Below are 17302 nucleotides of genomic sequence, written 5' to 3'. Positions count from 1 at the left end.
ATAAGAGGATCATCATATTTTCTCTTTATCTTGTATTGTTAATTAAAATAAAATTACATTGTAAAAAATAGATGTAACCTCATCATCAAAATTCCTTAAATAAAAATAGTACCTTTAATGTCTGATTTAAAGCGGAATCAAAACTTCTTTCATTCAAGCTTTTCTGCCTTCTGCTCATCACTGCCCCCCAACAGGTTAATTGGAAACTGCAAGTGCTTCTATATCTGAATGATTTCTATGCACAACCAGCTCTCTGTATTTCTAGATTACAATCTTTCCATGTCTCAGTTATTTCCAAGTTTTAGTTTTTGTAAGAAATCTCAAAAGCTTTTCTCATGAATGTACTTTCTCAAAATAATTTGAATTAGTATTGAATGAGTTACAAAAGATACTTATAATATGGAACTCAGTTAAATAAAAACATACAATATCTTTATTTATGAGGTGGACATAATCAATATATGTTCTACATAAAGTATATTATCTTACTTTTTTTTGTAAAATTAAGTTTATGAAATTATAATAAATTGAAATCAATATAATCAAATGAGTGTATATATAATATAATAGAATTCTGTTCAATAATATCATAATGCAAAGATATAGAATTCATACAAATTTAATTCACTAAAGAAATGCATTACATTACATTGCAGCGTATATAATAAATCAATTAACAGTATAAGGAAAGAATATTGATCTTGACTTGACATGAAGAAAAATGAATGTGACCACAGTTTGTGTGCTACATGTTTCAAAGCATCACTGTGCTATAGCACTGATCCCAGCGCCAGTGCCACCCTTTTACCCCCAATGCCAGCTATACCTGGCACACACGCCCTCCTCCCCATTCCCCTTTGTGTGTGTTGGTCTTACTTTGTCTTTCTCCACAAAGTCTATGTAGGAGGTCCTCTCAATCTCCACGGGCTGGCCCTGTCGGTCGTACAGCGCCAACACAAAGTGGAAGAAGTTGGATTTGCGCAGGTTCGAGGGGGGCTGTTTTTCATAGTGAGCCCGGGCCAGACCTACACCGCTATAGATAGTAGAACGACAGAGAGGGGGATAGGGGGAGAGAAAATGGGAGCGAGAGGAGGGTGACATTTGGTTAGTACTGTGGAGACGAGGGCCACCATAGCAATTCTAAACACAGCAGGCGCTATTCAATCACAAGCTGTTTCTGTGGGTAAAACAAATGCTGTTTACTGTGTGAAACAAAAAGAAAATTGCATGTGCAGCATTCCAATAATTCAAGTATGCTGCCTTGCAAAGAAGAAACCCTGGAGTAGTTGGGATTGAATAGGGCCCAGAGTCCTGATAATTATTACTATACAGCCATCGGTTTCATTTAACGAAACCTACACTTTGAGGTGTTTCAAAACATTTGAATTGTTCTGACAAGAATCAATCTTCATCAGGTCAACACCTACTATATCAATACCAACTACCCCCCAAAAAAGAACATCTCTTGAAACAAAATGAATTATACTACAACACAGATAAGGAGAAGAAGGAGAGAGAGCAGTGGAGTCGTGAGAGAGAGAGAGAGCGCGATAAATGAAAGGCACTTGGCCCTATGTTCACGTTCCCTGTGGGTGCCACGCGTTCCTTTGTGTTATTTGTCTCCTCGACCACCTCAACAATGTGATTTTTGGCTGGGTAGCGGGGACCCCAGAAGGCAGCGTCTGCCTCTGTTCGTGCCAAGCGCTGTGGGGCACCATTCGACTTGGCAAACGCGCCACTCCAGTTTTCCCTGACCTGTCAGTCAAACTCACTCCACTTTGCCCTGCATCCCCTGGGCCTGAAGAGTAAAAGACCTCCACACACTAGGCGTACGCAGACAGACAGACACACACACACACACACACACACTCAACCCTTTTCACGATTGTTTTAGAGAGGGAGGATGTCTGTGTTGACACTACACAGACAGAAACGTACAAAATAAAACAAAACTGGAAACGGGCATCAACATATGTACAAACAAAATGGTGCTGAATCATGTCTTCATGTGAAGAAAATAAATGACAGGAAAGATTGCCGTGTGTTAACCCAGTGAAATGGACTGATTTACTTTACAGGTACCTTGTGCATTTCAACATGTGCTCTAAAAGACTGTGCATAACTGCTCGACGCCATGAAAGCTACTCTTTGAGTAAGATCCGTCTCTGAACATCTCATTGCTTCAAAATAAACCAATTTTTTTATCATAAAATCAATTCCTCATTCAGGAAAATGTTCAAGGATACATGAGCGTAATTGCTTTTTAAATGCAATGACAGATCCAAATATATAAACAAACCCTTGCAGGCGGCTGGCTATAGGAGCTCTATAGTTAAATCAATGGAACATTGAAGTAATATAATGCTTTAGTACCCATCTCTGTTGAACTCGGTGGCTGATATCTCATTCATCGACACTAACTCAACAAATAGCCATGCGCAATAAGAGATTCCAAACACAAAGCAGTTATGTAAAAATATTTATTCATGTGCTGCATTTGTCTTGGGGGGGCGGAGAGATTGTTTTTGGAAAGTTGCCTGGTTGCTTTCTCTCTGCGCTCATGGATATATTCCCCAGATGCTAGATTAATACAGGCGTGACCTTTCTGCACCCCTATTACCGATGCTTAATGCCTCATTTGTAACCCAGTTTGTTGAAAGCTAATTCCTGGACTCTGAGTTCTGAAAACGCAAAGACAGAAGGTTGCACAAGGGAGGATGGAGTTTTACATTGGGGGGGGGGGGGGTGAGATAAAGAGAGAGAGAGAGAGAGAGAGAGAGAGAGAGAGAGAGAGAGAGAGAGAGAGAGAGAGAGAGAGAGAGAGAGAGAAGAGAGAGAGAGAGAGAGAGAGAGAGAGATAGAGAGAGAGAGAGAGAGAGAGAGAGAGAGAGTGATAGAGCAAGAGAGAGGCTAGCTAGGGCCAAAGTGAAATCATGGTTTCTGTGCTGCTAAATATTAACTGTGTGACTGAGAGGCCCTTTTTCCTCTCTAGCGTACCCTCCTTACAAAACCTATAAAAAGTATATTTTTTGTGTTTCCCAAGCCTAAAGATTTAACAAAAAAGAGGGAAATCCCATGATATTTTAAATTGAATTATCTGACACAAACATTTGGTGACCGTACTACTGACCGTACTACTGCCATGGCCTACATAGTAATCTTAATGTAAACAACCACAACAGTATACTTACCTACCTATAACAATGAAAACAAGACTTGAGCCATATCACTTCCCACAATATCAGTTCCCACCTCCAACTACATGTATAAACCCCCCTTCGACACCATTACCCCAATTACGAAGCCACGCCAGAACATTGGGGATACGTTGAGAACTCCAGCCACAGCGGTTGTGCCAGAGCCAGTCTCAGCACATTCAGATCTCTCCGCACTCCATCGACAAAGAAAGCTTGTTAGCGTTATTATTTCAATTATGCTAATTACAGCCGCATCCATTTATGCTTGGCCGCTGCGGCCTGTAGTGCACGGCAGAGGCACTCAGTATAATAAAAAGAGTATTGATGGCACACAGGTTTCTACTACAGAGGCTGGGTGTAAATCAGAGGCCAACAGACAGACGGACAACAAATACAGCTAACAGCTCTTCTGACGGAGCTCCACTCTGCATGTGCTTTGACACTTTCCCTCTGTAAACGCTGAAGGGGAAGATCACGCGTGAAGCCGTAACTATCAGGTTGTCCACTCTCAACACAATCATCTGACACCTAATGCCTATGTATATTCTGTGGCTGATATTAATGCTCCAAACAGGACAGTAAGTTTACTGAATTAGTCGGTTTAACATGGGCTGGTACATTTGATATAAAGTCACTAGAGAAGGGTTCCCCAACTGGCGGCGCTGATGGTTTTATTTGGCCCCCCAAGTTTTTGGGGCAGAAATAAAATAAAACATTTTTTTTTTGTGGAATTATCATTGTTGGACATAAACTACTGTAAAAACACCAGGAAATCAACTCCAAGTGATTTTAATTTTGGAAATCTGTTCCCAAGTATTCCCACGCATAATAAAAACACACGCGAACATATACAAATGTAAACAAAGTTTGAAATTATTATGTTTCAATCAAATACTATATCTGTTTGGGTTTCATACGGTTAATTTGCAGTCTTCAAATGATTTGGAATTACGTTCAGGCCCCCCCAAAAAAATCATCCCGCGGCTGAATCTAGTTGATGATCCCTGCACTAGCGCATTCAAAAAGATTTTGACTAGTGGTTTTAACGACTAGAAATTAATGGTTATCAATAAAAAAAGACTACAAAATTCTGAGAATAATTTTACATCTTCCAGAAATTATTATTTTTAAAGGTCCAGCATTCTGCCATGCAGCATTAGTCAAAGCATGCAGGCTTCGGCAGTATTGGCTTAATGCAATGCAGCAAATTCTAATTATGATAAATGAAAAATGTAACCCAGGGCTGAAGTATTCACAGCTAGAGGGCCTGCACACTTCCGGGAAATAGATATTAAACACTGAGACTCCTGCTCTGAGATTATCAACTAATGAACACGCAGGAAAAGGGCCCTGTCAATATACTGGACACTGTTGACTGTAATGTGTGTGTCCGTGCGTGTTTGCGAATAAACGTATGCAGTTGCATGTGTGCGTGTGCATGTACGTGCATACAAATATATTGTTCTGCATTTGGCTGTGTAATAGTACCCATGAGCATCTGGTAAATCTTCCACATTTTGGCTTTAAGGGAGCGATCAGTGGTTTCCCTCCCCACCGCCCTCACCCTCCCCTGGGTAGAGAGCGTCCCCTGTGCCACCAGAGTGGGCACCGTGGACACGGCCCTGCACCCCTCCAGCATTAATCAGCTGGGTGATGGGGTGTGACCGACCAAGCGGCAGAGTCTTTAACCAGCGCGGCCGGCTGCTTCCTACAGGACGGCCTAATGAGCCATATACCATCGCCTTGTTTATACAAATGGGATGCACGTAGAGTATTAAAAATCTCCTCTCTCTGGCCTACTGCCACTGTGTTAATCTAATAAATAGTGGAACTGTAAATCTCACAACCTCTGTGGTGGTTATACGGCCACCCCTCTCTGGGTTGCTACTTGGTTTGTCCCTGGAGTGAACAGTAGGTGACAAAGCTATAGGAGTTCTAACACAGAGAAGATGTTGAGTATACAGCCAAGGACGAAACCAAAGGAGATAGTAAAAGGGGGGAAGATATCAGAATAGAACAGCATGGAAAACCAATGCAAGGAACATTGACCTATCTAGATGCTTCAGACTTACACTAATTGCATCAGCAAATGTCGGGGGGTCACATGAATATATGCACATGCTGGTGTGTGTGTGTGTGTGTGTGTGTGTGTGTGTGTGTGTGTGTGTGTGTGTGTGTGTGTGTGTGTGTGTGTGTGTGTGTGTGTGTGTGTGTGTGTGTGTGTGTGTGTGTGTGTATAAGGAAGAGTGTAATTTATGCAGCCAATACACAATTACTCTGGCATACATTTGCCCAGTCAGGGATGTAGCACCGCTCCCTCCCTAGCTCTTGTTTGGTTAGCTCTCATTAGCCGTGTAATATGAGCTAATGAGAGGAAGCCTAGAACACAGCAGGAGGACAGCCCTCGCCTTTGTCTCTGTCTGTCTGTCTGTCTGTCTGTCTGTCTGTCTGTCTGTCTGTACGTGCGTGCGTACCCTCAGTAGGCAGAATGGACAGTCTCAGATTCTTTCAGTCTGGAGTTCTGTCATCTGATGAAACCTATCACCATACCCACTTAGACATCTCCTCTCTTCTTCTCTCCCCTCTCACAATATAGTACCAACCATTTAATATTACCCACGTATTGCAGGGTTGTTACAAAGCCACAATACTTTGCCTTTGGAAATCCAAACAAATGCACCATCATGGAAAACATCATATACTCACTTGACAGACCAAATCAACTTTGTTTTTCCAGACAAAACTGTTAACATTTTTTTTTTACAGAAGATTTGCAAAAAAAATGGTTTAAAGGTTTCTGGCAGGCCAAACTTTGAGAAGTGAGAGCAGTAGTCTAGTTTAACTGTCCCAACAAACTATCCCATCCCTAAGCAATGGGCTGCATCATAGTCGAACATCTGTCTGAGCAATCTCACTATGCTGTTTAGAATTCAAAAGCTAGTGCAGGATTTGGCCAGTCAGTGTTATAAACCACTGAGCAACCCAATCTCACAATCTCACAATTGAAAGTGTCAGTCATCAGAAAAGAGATGTCGCTATATGTAGAAGAATAATACATTCCTTCTCAAGGAAAAAGGGGATTGAAAAATCACAGTTTACACATAGTTTTTGCACCTCAGCGATGCAAAAGCCACTCTTCCCTTCCACTCTTCCTACTCATCTAACCTCCCTAGTGGTATTTGAAATCACTAGAGACTTACTGCCTCAGAAAAGTAGAAACGACTATACTAAACAAAGTAGTATCTCTTCAAAGATCATGAAATACTGTAAAGTGGATTTGAAACGTCACTGGCTTACAAAACCATCCAGACAAGTCTGCAGCTCATGTAAACACCCACACAGAGCTGAGTGTAGATCCACGGCACAACTGTTATTTACACTTACAATACATGATCCTGTGTTGCTCAGTCGGTAGAGCATGGCACTTGCAACGGCAGGGTTATGCGGATGATCCCCACGGCCAATGAAAATGTGTCCACTTACTCAAAAAGTCGCTCTGGATAAGAGTGAAAAAAGTCGCTCTGGATAAGAGTGTCTGCTAAATGACTCAAATGTAAAAATGTACTAATTGGTACACTCACACATGTTGTGCAAAATGTCAGAAACACTGCTCCCTTTTTCCTGAACTGTAAAAATAGTATCACCCAGTCAAAACACTTCCGTCTGATTGTTTGGTAATTGCAGCAAGACAACTACACCGCTTTTAGCCAATGGGGTAATGTTTCTCTGAGCTGACTGTGTCAATTAAAAATGACACACACAATTAGGGTTCATAAATGAACATCAAACATCAACAGTTAGTCTGTTTTCTCAACTAGAACCAGTGTATCACTGATGACGGATACAGACATGGTGTTTAGTTCAAACCTAAATCCAAATCAAGACATGTGGGGAAACACTTACCTAACATTAACTAGGTGAAACAAATCTGACGATGTGCCCTTGAGCAAGGCACTTAACCCTAATTGCTCCTGTAAGTCACTCTGGATAAGAGCATCTGCTAAATGACTAAAATGTCAAATGTAAAAAATATTGCCCAGTCCATCATTGGACAACAACTTTTACTCTATCAAGACCACAGTCATGTGCTACTTTACAGCACACACCAAAAACTTGATAAAAAGCTGTGAACTCTCATCTGCAGAAATACATAGTAGATCTTCACCTTGAGTTTTTCACTGTACGGTGTCAGCTATTTTCTCAGACCGCAGTAGTATTTTTTACTAGACTTTCTCCCTGTCCAATGTTTGCTACAGGTTTAGCCGTGGCGCACCTGCCCCTATACTGCGAATCAAAGCAGCACCCTGGTCCTCACAACACACATACCTCTGCAAACTTCATGAGACGGCCACAGCTGAAACCATTAGCTGGTCACTGGCACACTTCTAATGGGGGTCACAAAGTAGGTGGCTTTGCAGAAGCCAACTAATTGTTTGCACGTTTAGGGGCAGCTGGCGAGAAACACTTGTTTCTGTTGCGGGATCCAATGAACTGGTGGCAGAGACGCTGTGGCTGAGATTTAGCAGTGTGAGATGAAGAGAAGGCTAAGTCATGTGTCTAGATATATTTAAGCGAGTCGCCGTGGTGTCACCGCCGTGCAACGTGTTAGAGAGAATTCACAGGAACACGCTGCAACAGGGTGAATACACTGTGGGTGTCTTGTTTTAACTATCTGACACTTCTCCACAAGGCTCAGTAACATTTAGTTGAATTTAATAGGGGGAAGAGGGGAGAAATGCCCATTTCACAATAACTCTATTTTGCTCTCTAAAAATAAGAAATAACAGGTCTGACATGTTCATTGACCTGAGTGATTGTGAATGATGACCGCTTACACTGAAGGAACCTTGGACCAAAATCTCTCCCAAGATGACATGTGGTGATGTCAAGTATATGAATGACTGCCACCCAGGACAAATATGTCTGTCCGTACAAATGTGCTTCTCTTTCCCATATGCCTGGGGCCAATGGGCTGTATTGTCTCCATATTCTGAGTCCGGTGACTGGTAATGATTGAGGCAGTGACGGATTGAGCTCTGGATATAGAATCCTGAGCTATCAGTCTCCCCGGTCACTCACACTGAACACTAAACACTCAGTCTTCTGCTAAGCTTGGGAACCTGCACTTTATTAAGTTCCCCCCTCCTCTTAGCAGACAAAGACAGGGTCAACATAATTCACTTTGCTCGATTTTACAGTGGCAACTGGGGAGTGTCAAGTGAAATCTGTTCCCCAGTTGTGCAGTCCACTTAGTCACACACACACACCCCTCTTCTCCCCGCTTCAGTGGAATGGCTGTTTTGGGAGATAGATCAGGAGAGGCAGTTGTGGTGGGCATAGGCTAGGGGAGTGTCTCTAAATGTGACCCATTTACGCATTCAATCAGCAATGCCACTTTACTATCCATATCAGATCTATCCACGACCACATCCGAGCGCTAAACAAAACTATTAGTCTCCAGTTCCGTTTTTTCAACACGCAAGCAAATCTAGAATGTACAGTACAGTTCCAGAACCCAGAGAAGGCCAGAGGCTCTCCAGAGTACTTTTCCAATACCCCCTAAAAATCTACTTGACCTACACGCACAAGTGCAACTGCTTACTGCAATGTAACTTGACATACAGAATCTCACTGTTTGGGCATTGCACCTCGAATGACTTTTGGTGAATGTGTTGTTTTATCAAACTTTTTGTGGCATGCATGGTATACGTTGGGTACGGGTAACTCTCAATGTGTCAGACCTCAAATGGGTGGAGCTTCATCTATAGAAGTGTTGACGGCTAGACTTCAGATGACTTGTCCATGAGAGTTAAATATTTACTCAACAATTTGCATGGCAAAATGACACAGACACATTGTATTGCAATGGGAAGCAGTAAACCACAAGCATCCGAACCAAGAGACGTAGCCTAGTTTTAAATGAAAATGTTCGTGTCATTACACATAGAATAACATGCTGTCTGGTGATCTATGCATAATCTTGTTACGCACTGGGAAAGAGAAGTATCTGACGAATTGCTTTAAAAAGGAAAAAAACTCATTTTGATCAAATCTTAGAGCCAATGGTCTCAGATAATGATAATTGAACACCATTCAAATAGTTTCTGCCAATAATGTCATATCCAGTGTAATAACACATGAATGTGCTGCCACTACTAAAAGCCACCTGTCTTATTTTTGCAATATCTTAATCTAGATAAGTGTGCGTTTGACATTTTCAATATTGTCTGTAATATAAAGTGATGCACTTTAAACACTATCAAATAAGTTATCACCGTATAGTGAATAACAGTTCATGCAAATTGAAATGTAGCTACACTTGGCAAATTACTGCAACTGTCAACCAGTACTGACCAATAGCCTTTATACTGTTGATCACCTGACAGTAATATTCAAGTATGAATTCTCTTTGTGTTACATGATAAATGTGTGACACATGAGTTTAAAGCATTTCAGTTCAATTAAGCATAATGCGGAAGCAGTATTCAGAGCACACCAACTATTAAAACTGACATGCTATGTGGATGGATACCCAGCAGACAGGTTTATATTTCCCTCAAAATAAATAAAGGGAAATTGTGAACGCATGAAAGACAGTTTGTGGACTCACAAATGTATTGACACCGTAAGAAAACCAGCGTAAATTACATGGTGTCGACGCGCTCACCCGTGAGCACCGGACGTGTCAATTGACCCGCTTATCCGACTTGAACTCCCGGGTGGATGTGTGTGCGCGACAGAATGACAACTAACACAGGAAAAACGTCTTTAGCCTAGTTCATGAAATGCTTAATCTCTTGACCTCTTGTTTCATTTGAAACGTGCTGATGTTGTCTTAACATGACACCATACCACCACTCCCGGCATCCTGATGGACTGGGGGTCACTTAAACGATACTCTAACTCTGAGCCTATTTGGTAGTTTCATCTTGCCTGCTCAAAATGCAATAAGAAACGAATAGCATTTTGAGCATGTAAGATGGTATACGTAGGCTACAGTAGGATATGCTTGCTCTGCTTAACCTTTTTGTGTTTTTTTTAATAGTTCAGGCAACCAGATATGACAACTGTCGGCAATGTGAACGCCGGGCATCATAACATATTTCCGATGCCAACAACCGACAACCAAACATTAACCTCAACTGAGGGGCTTACAGTTTTGTTACATTTTAATAATGTATAAAATCGTTATTATCAATAGACATCATAAACACAGGTCTCATAATATGTTATAGCCTTTGTTGTATTAATGCAGGGGCCAGGGCATGCTTGTCGTGACAATTTTTTTCCGTGATGACAACTTTGGATGGTAATGGTAAAAGATTTTCACACAAACGTTTCAGCAAAAAGTAATTTGTCAGTATGCCTATATAGAATTCTTATCCGATGTAAAGAAGAAAGTGGAGGCATTTCCCAAATTGACCTTCTCCTGTAACATACAGTATATATATATGGAACACATGTACGCCCTTTCCTATTGCTCCACATTATTTCAGGTCAGTTAAAGTAATTTATTTTAACACTTTGAGTGAAGCCAAATCAATTTCTCGCCAACACTCACATCATCAATATTTCTAGGCGATATATAGCTTATCACGTATTATTAATATTATACACACCATGCTTTTCGTGTTTTTACACCAAATACTGTTCAATAATTCAAGATTTAATCAATTCAAGTTTACTTATGAAATAATTTAAATGAGAAAATAATCAATTGTATTTATTAAGATCTTAAAACTGTGCATTTAATTGAATTCTACTTTTGATCAACTTAAAACAACACTTGTAGATAGGCCTAACTTAATTAATACAAAATTAAAACAATTCTTATTTTGCGCTAGACTTACAGTGGACCTGTTAACATATTATCAATCTTCATTCACGTCCATAATTTACAAAAGCGCATGTACGCCCATAAGAGATCAACAGGGCCACAACTGCAGGATACACAGATACTGTTCATCTTATAGCCTAAATGAGCCATACTCAATTGAATGTGTCCAGGTAGCCTATACTTTAAAATGAGAATAAACAAGCTGGTTTGATTACGTTGCTTATACGAATTATATTTACAATTTGTCTAATATTTTAACGCATGCAGCTTTACGCATAGATCAGATATACATCTGATAATTACATTCTAAGTTATTAATAGCCTACATGGACATCCACGTTATCATCACAAAACCTTGCAGCCTATGATGTCGGCGATTCTTTCTGTAAGCCTTTCTTTCACAAACCAACTTCTGCAAGTGGGACAGCTGCAAACTCTTCGAGGTGCTCTTATTGTTTAGCCAACACTTAGTATAAGTGAAAATTGTGTTTTACATTATTTCACGCATGCGCGGGAGGTACAGTATGGTGACGTTCTATTAGATGGCACATGCACATTGTAAAGTTTGAGTTATTTGCTAATCAGAGTCAAGAGTTTTCAGTACCAGCAAATTTCTTGGAGCTCACTCAGCCATATAGCTGATATGCGCCACCTAACTGTCAACCAGTGCCTGAGTGCCTGAAATTGAACGCGGAGCAAATAGTTAGCCCATTTGTCACATGAGGGGAGGTATAAATTATCCGTTACAGATATCTATGAATCTAGGTGTTGACTAAAGGATCATGGTCTATTGTACAAAATGATGCAAGGTCTCATTGTGAAATCGCATCTTGAGCAATGTCCTCCATTACCTTCTACACTCTTAGAGATGCTATAGGCTATTTACACATGGTACATGTTTAACAAGTATTGGGGCACCAAGTCTAAAGAGCTAAAGAGCTATTTTGCGAATAGGTGCGGGATACAGTTGGCTACTTTAAATGCATAATATTTGCGTCTTTACCGATGGTTTACACTTGGGAACGCATAGCCTACGTTGTCCGGCAAACTGCACCGAACTGTCAGCATCATGTCCAGCGATTATCATATGTGCATATCGAGTTTATGTTTACCTTTGTGCTGCTGTGTTCGCGTCCAATATCCCCGCGCTCTGCATCCAAGAGCGGACCGGTGTCATGCCACTCGTGAGCGGTTCCTCTTTCATGGTCAAGGCTCCCCGCGGGAGGCTGTCCTGGATGGAGAACATGAAAGTAACCTTCTGGGATCTCTCTCTCTTCACCAAATCACGCTAAATAATCCTCCTGTTCACTCAAAGCAAGGCCACCTGGATTAACGACGAGCAACTGAAATGGGAAGAATCTTCCCCAAAGTGCAACAAGGGGGAAAGCGATAGCGGTCCTTATCCAAAGACGAGCGTCGTATCCCTTTGGGTTTTCCGCTTTATTTTAAATTCCAACCTCAGTTCAGTTCGCTCAAGCTTAACGGTCTGAAGTTAAAAGAGGGTGGAGAGAGGGCGAGTGTTAGAACAGTTAAGCATCTCAAAGGAAAAGAATCAGCCGGGATCTAGGAGACCTTTTCGTCGTGAGGAAAGAGAGGGGAGATGCCGAAGTTGATCAGAAGGCGAACATACGCGCACCGGATTGTGAAATGAAAAGTGGGATAAAACAAGCGAGTGCTTCAAAAAGGAGTAAAATGAAATGATTACCAAACAAGAGGGAGGGACGGACCATGGAAGATTTGCTCTCCCAGGGGAAAAGGGGGATTGGGTACCAAGAAATCTCATTCCCTCCCTCCCAGTCTCTTTATCCTTCCTCTGTCCCAGCGGAGCGCACCTTCTCTCGGGTTCGGAGGCTCTAGTGCTCTCAGGGGAGGGGGGATGGGGGGTGGGGGTGATGACGAAAAGCATGGATTTGACATGGGCGGAGACTAGTCCTTATAAGGAAAAATGATTTACGCGTCAATCGCAGATCTGGCTTCTCATTGGCGTAGGTCATTCATTACGTAATTTTTGAATTCGCGGCAAAAGCTTTCGGCGTGTTTACCCATTGCACATTTTGCTGGGCTGTGCGCGTGGACACAATGTGTGTAGTATTGCCCTAACAGATTAATCTATTTGCATGTTGCCCTACTTTTGAATTGGCTCATAAAGGCATAAAGCTGACCTCTCATTTGAAAGCATTGATCCTGTCGTAGGCTGTGGTTGATATTAGGTTCACTGTTTCTTTGTTGTGGCATTGGACTGAATAGGCTTCATTATGTTTGTGGGGAGTTATACACTTCGTCAACATGGTCAGAGGACCTAATTTATGGTGCCACACAAATTCATACGTGCGCGCACGAACACTTCACACCGCACGCAACTCACACATATGCGCGCGTGGGCACACACACCCATTCAATAATATTTCGAGATGATTGAATATTTGCTAAAAGCTCATGATGGATGGTATGAACATTTTTACTATGTCTTTCTTGAGAGTTGTGATTCTGAATAGTGTAGGTCATTTTTCCTATGTCTTTCTTGAGAGTTGTGATTCTGAATAGTGTAGGTCATTTTTCATGTCTTTCTTGAGAGTTGTGATTCTGAATAGTGTAGGTCATTTTTCCTATGTCTTTCTTGAGAGTTGTGATTCTGAATAGTGTAGGTCATTTTTCCTATGTCTTTCTTGAGAGTTGTGATTCTGAATAGTGTAGGTCATTTTTCGCAATAATGCTTTGCTTGTCAATAAGTCACTTGAATGGTAGTTTGTGAATGTGTACAAAGACATTTGAGAGCGGCTGTCCTTGAGATCCTTTGCATCCAGTAATAGTTATACAATAAATCACAACAGCCTAATAATAATTAATAATAATAATAACAATGCATACTTAAAATAATTAATAATTATAATATATAATAGTAACTCTTATAAATGCCATTGTTTCAAGTAATTTGACAATTCCGTTAACGCAGTAGGCTAGCCTACTTTTATATCACAACAACTCGAATTTCGTTAATTAGGAATCTTCCAAAGCAACCACAATTAAATATTTATAGAACGTTAGCCTCTTAATTTAGGAGACCAAAATGTATTCAGGAGATACGTAAACCTAACGTCTGGATAGTCAATATTCATATTTCTCTACAAGCAAATTAATTCGGTGATACTTAAATCTCGGAATATGTTGACTACCATATTCATTTTAGAAGTAATTAGGCTTACCTGATCATTCATCTTACAACAATAGACAGTAACATATTATCTCAAGTCATATTATTGCAATAATAAAATATTGTATTAATATGTTCTTCAATAAAGATATTCCTACGTTTTCCCTGTTAATTATAACGAATTGTTATAATTACAGGTATAATTTTAATAATAATAGTACAATATATTTATCTTTATGAATATTTGGGAATTTTGGTGGACTATTGTCAATGTAACATAGCGAAAACAATATTAAGTTTAATGATTAACCAACAAAACGTTTGTTTATACAATTGATGTAAAATAAATACGTTTTCAATCCGTTTTATTTGTGTTCGAGGTAGCCTATAGGATTAAAATAACCTCAATACAGTCACCGACTCTTATGCATTCGCTCTTTTTTATTTATGGTACTTTACAGATAAAAGTGTATGCTGCGAAATAACTCATGTGAAAGTCCAGTCTCAAGGGAGAGAAGACGGGAATAAATTCGTGGGTTTGCAACGTTCTGCGGAGGTAACTCTTGAGACAAAATGACAACATAAAAGGTTTAATGACATGCAATATTTTAATTGCACTTTCTAGAGACGTCAACAAGGCCGTCTACAAGGCCAGACAGGAAAGTCAGGGGGCCACAAAACAATCAGCGGAGACAATCTGAAACTCCGACTGTGCGGTGGTCTACAGCCAAGGGATAATAGGCAACCATCGTTCGCATAGCCTAACCTTATGTATCATCATCAATAATAAGCAATGTCTTCTCAAAAGCTGGCTCTTGGTTCAATTAGTACCATACACATAATTCCAGTGGAAATGTGTAGGCCTTGTGTATTTTTGTTGGTCTAGTGTAGGCTACTGTAAATTAATGTAAGGGAACTACATTCAGGACGTCAGCACGTTTTTTTTATCGTCATTCTTTTCTCCAAAATATTTATAAATTCATACAAAACACTCAAATTGAGTGAGTGGCTTAAGCCTTGTGGTATAACTGTAAAAGCTGATGGAGAACAAACTATAGCCTATTATTTCAGAAAATAATGACATCCATCCTTTGTTTAGTCATGCGTGCAGATGCTTTCTATTTCAATGTTAGATAGAAAGAGTACTTCACAGAACATTCTCTAATCACTGTCCTTGATTTTTTCAGTGTGCCATTCAGTTTGCTGACGATTGCTGTCATCTAGTGGTCATGAGTTGCTACGTGCGTTACCAGGGGAAGACGTACACTGGGCCGTGAATCAATGTACACTGAACAAAAATATAAATGCAACATGTAATAATTTAAAAGATTTTCCTGAGATACAGTTCATATAAGGAAATCAGTCAATTGAAATAAATGAATTAGGCCCTGATCTATGGATTTCACATGACTGGGAATACAGATATGCATCTGTTGGTCACAGACACCTTTAAAAAAAGTAGGGGTGTGGATCATGAAACCAGTCTGTATCTGGTGTGGCCTCATTCAGTGAGACACACGTCATTTGCATAGAGTTGATCAGGCTGTTGATTGTGGCCTGTGGAATGTTGTCCCATTCGTCTTCAATGGCTGTGAAAGTTGCTGCATATTGGCAGGAACTGGAACTCGATCCAAAGCATCCCAAACATGCTTAATGGGAGACATGTCTGGTGAGTATGCATGGAATAACTGGGACATTTTCAGCTTCCAGGAGCTGTGTACAGACCTTTGCAACATGAGGTGATGGCAACAGATGAATCACACGACAATGGGCCTCAGGATCTCGTCACTGTATCTCTGTGCATTCAATTTACCATCGATAAAATGCAATTGTGTTCCTTGTCCGTAGCTTATGCTGGCCATACCATAACCCCACTGGCACCATGGGACACTCTGTTCACAATGTTGACATCAGCAAACCGCTCGCCCACACAACTCCATGGTAGAGAAATTAACATTCAATTATCTGGCAACAGTTCTGGTGGACATTCCTGCAGTCAGCTTCCATTTGCAAGCTCCCTCAAAACTTGAGACATCTGTGGCATTTTCTTGTGTGACAAAACTACACATTTTAGAGTGGCCTTTTATTTTCCCCAGCACAAGGCTTCTTGATATTCCACACCAGTCAGATAGATTGATTATCTTGGCAAAGGATAAATGCTCACTAACAGTGATGTAAACACATTTGTGCACAACATTTGAGAGAAATATGCTTTTGTGCATATGGAACATTACTGGGATCTTTTATTTCAGCTCATGAAACATGAGACCTACACTTTCAGGGACCTACAGACAGTGGCAAGTCAAATTCACCGCGATGCCTACTGAGCTCAATTTGGCCCCGGCGTGCCTCGCGATTGCGTTACACCATCCATACCGCGCTCCGACCACATTTTCAGATCGAGCATAAATTGTCTCTGGGTTGGTTTGGTCCAGTAATGTAGTGGTAAAAAAGTTGGGTAAACTATACCGAACAAAATATAAAACGCAACAAGTGTTGGTCCCATTGTACATGAGCTGAAATAAAATATCCTAGAAATGTTCCATTCGCATAAAAGACAGGGTTGAATATACATTTGCCTGCCATTTTAGCAATCGATGTGACGTTTGGCGGCGCCTACTCAGACGGTTCTGTACCTGCCTGACTGAGTGGCAGTATGGGTGGAATGAGCGATCTTCCATGGCAACACCGCGCGAAACACACTGGAAATTAATTCGCAAGACCAATACATATTTCTAATATTTTTCATAAACATATCTGATCATTATCGGTTCTCCTCTCATTTTAATTCAAGTACTTTTTAACTACCAACTTGAGAAAATGTAACATTTTCAACGTATTTCAGTCTTTCTGAGTGCCAAATGCAAGTACTTTAAGCACCTCAAGCAACTTCACGTTGCGATTATATTTTTGATCAGTATATTATTGTCATCTTTATTTCAGAAACAAACACAACATATCCACGAAGATATAGCACTTGTACAGATATAGTATTTACTATTTCAAAGTAAAAACGGTCATAAAATATTGTCTACAGGAACAGATCCAACAAAAAGATTACACTTGAACCTGTAACAAATCCCTAGTTTGCTCCTCGTCCAAACCATAGGACAGGCG

At 40.5% G+C, this 17302-nt stretch overlaps 1 protein-coding gene across 10 annotated transcripts in view; it reads right to left on the bottom strand.

Annotated features, from left to right (window-relative positions):
- LOC110488851 (transcription factor COE3) overlaps positions 1-12898 on the bottom strand; it is a 102332-nt gene extending 89434 nt beyond the window's left edge. For 6 of the 10 annotated variants that reach the window (XM_036943002.2, XM_036943004.2, XM_036943006.2 and 3 more), the window contains exons 1-2: positions 12147-12898; positions 877-1033 (exon numbers count right to left, since the gene is read on the bottom strand). In XM_036943002.2, coding sequence (XP_036798897.1) covers positions 877-1033; positions 12147-12280 — 291 coding nt within the window. In that variant the 5' untranslated portion in view covers positions 12281-12898. The remainder of the gene's footprint in view (positions 1-876; positions 1034-12146) is intronic. The other 4 variants (XM_036943003.2, XM_036943005.2, XM_090198405.1 and 1 more) reach the window with 2 other exon arrangements.
- Between the last annotated feature and the right edge of the window lie 4404 nt (positions 12899-17302).

This window comes from Oncorhynchus mykiss, chromosome 14 (assembly GCF_057628025.1).
Source record: "Oncorhynchus mykiss isolate SJ-2025 chromosome 14, ASM5762802v1, whole genome shotgun sequence".
Taxonomy (NCBI): domain Eukaryota; kingdom Metazoa; phylum Chordata; class Actinopteri; order Salmoniformes; family Salmonidae; genus Oncorhynchus; species Oncorhynchus mykiss.
This window is presented reverse-complemented; position numbering and strand designations above follow the sequence as displayed.